The sequence below is a fragment of the Dendrobium catenatum genome, unplaced genomic scaffold (genome assembly GCF_001605985.2).
Source record: "Dendrobium catenatum unplaced genomic scaffold, ASM160598v2 original_scaffold_78752, whole genome shotgun sequence".
NCBI lineage: Eukaryota > Viridiplantae > Streptophyta > Magnoliopsida > Asparagales > Orchidaceae > Dendrobium > Dendrobium catenatum.
In genome coordinates, this window is record NW_021397197.1 from 1 (window position 1) to 1,146 (window position 1,146).

General features: G+C 46.0%; 1 protein-coding gene across 1 annotated transcript; it reads right to left on the reverse strand.

The window, feature by feature from the left end:
* Positions 1-44: 44 nt before the first annotated feature.
* On the reverse strand, positions 45-1,051 carry LOC110115505 (uncharacterized mitochondrial protein AtMg00810-like; the record flags this gene model as incomplete). Its single annotated transcript, XM_020848765.1, has 2 exons — positions 952-1,051; positions 45-768 (listed from the first exon to the last, which is right to left on the reverse strand). Coding segments are annotated over exons 1-2 (824 nt in total), but the record flags the coding sequence as incomplete, so codon positions are not given.
* Positions 1,052-1,146: the final 95 nt, after the last annotated feature.

A 1,146-nucleotide genomic window follows, 5' to 3' on the forward strand; every position in this document is an offset into this window, starting at 1 on the left:
AAGTAATAATCGATCTCTATGTGTTTAGTCCGGGCGTGAAATACCGGGTTTTTGGCGATGGCTCTGGCCGAGGTGTTATCACAGTAAATTGGTGTTGGAGAGAGTTGTGGAGTTCCTCGGCAAGACGACGAAGCCATATGACTTCTGATGTTGCGGCGGAGAGAGCACGGTATTCTTCTTCGGTGGAAGATTTTGCTACGGTAGCTTGCTTCTTAATCGTCCATGAGATTAGATTGGGACCGAGAAAGGAGCAGTAGCCGGAGATCGATTTTCGGTCGGACGAGTCGAACACCCAATCGGCATCAGTGTAAGTTCGTAGTTCCAGCGGGCCGGTGTTGATCGGCAACCCATAGGTGATCGTTCTTTTGATGTAGCGTAATAACCGTTTGAGAGCTTTGAAGTCCTGATCCGTTGGGTGTTGCATGTGCTGGCAGACAACGTTAGTAGCGAAAGCTATGTCCGGCCTTATTATGGACAGATATTGTAGGGAGCCGGCGAGTTTGCGGTAGAGAGTCGGATCATTAAATGGTGTGCTAGCCGTGTGATCCGTTTTGGACGAGGGTGTTATCGGAGTAGGTACCGGATTGCAATCGGCATAGCCTGCATCATGTAAAAGTTTTGTAGCGTAGTGTTGTTGTGATAAAAAGTAACCATTTGTAGATTGAAGTACCTGTATGCCTAGGAAGAGTGAAATCTGTCCTAGCTGCTTGAGTGCGAATTGTGCTTGTAGCTGTCCAAGAAGTTGTTTGATTGCTGAGGCGTTATTGCCTGTGACAAGGAAATCATCGACATATATTAGGAAGTATATTTGAATGTTATCTTTGTGAAAGATTAAAAGAGAAGGATCGGAACGACTAAACCGGAATCCGTGAGTCTGAAGAAATGTCGTGAGTTTATTGAATCATTGCCTTGGGGCTTGTTTAAGCCCATAGAGTGACTTCTGCAATTTACAGACGGCATCGGGTTGTTTAGGGTCGGTGAAACCGGGAGGCTGCCGCATGTAGATGTCGTCGTGGAGATCTCCATCGAGCGTTATTTTGATGCCTTGCATCTTGACTCGATTTTATTGCCGGTTTCCCTTTCTGTGATTTTGCCGGCTGGAAGTAATTTGATTGCCCGTAAGTTTTGTTTTTGTGAGATTGAGAT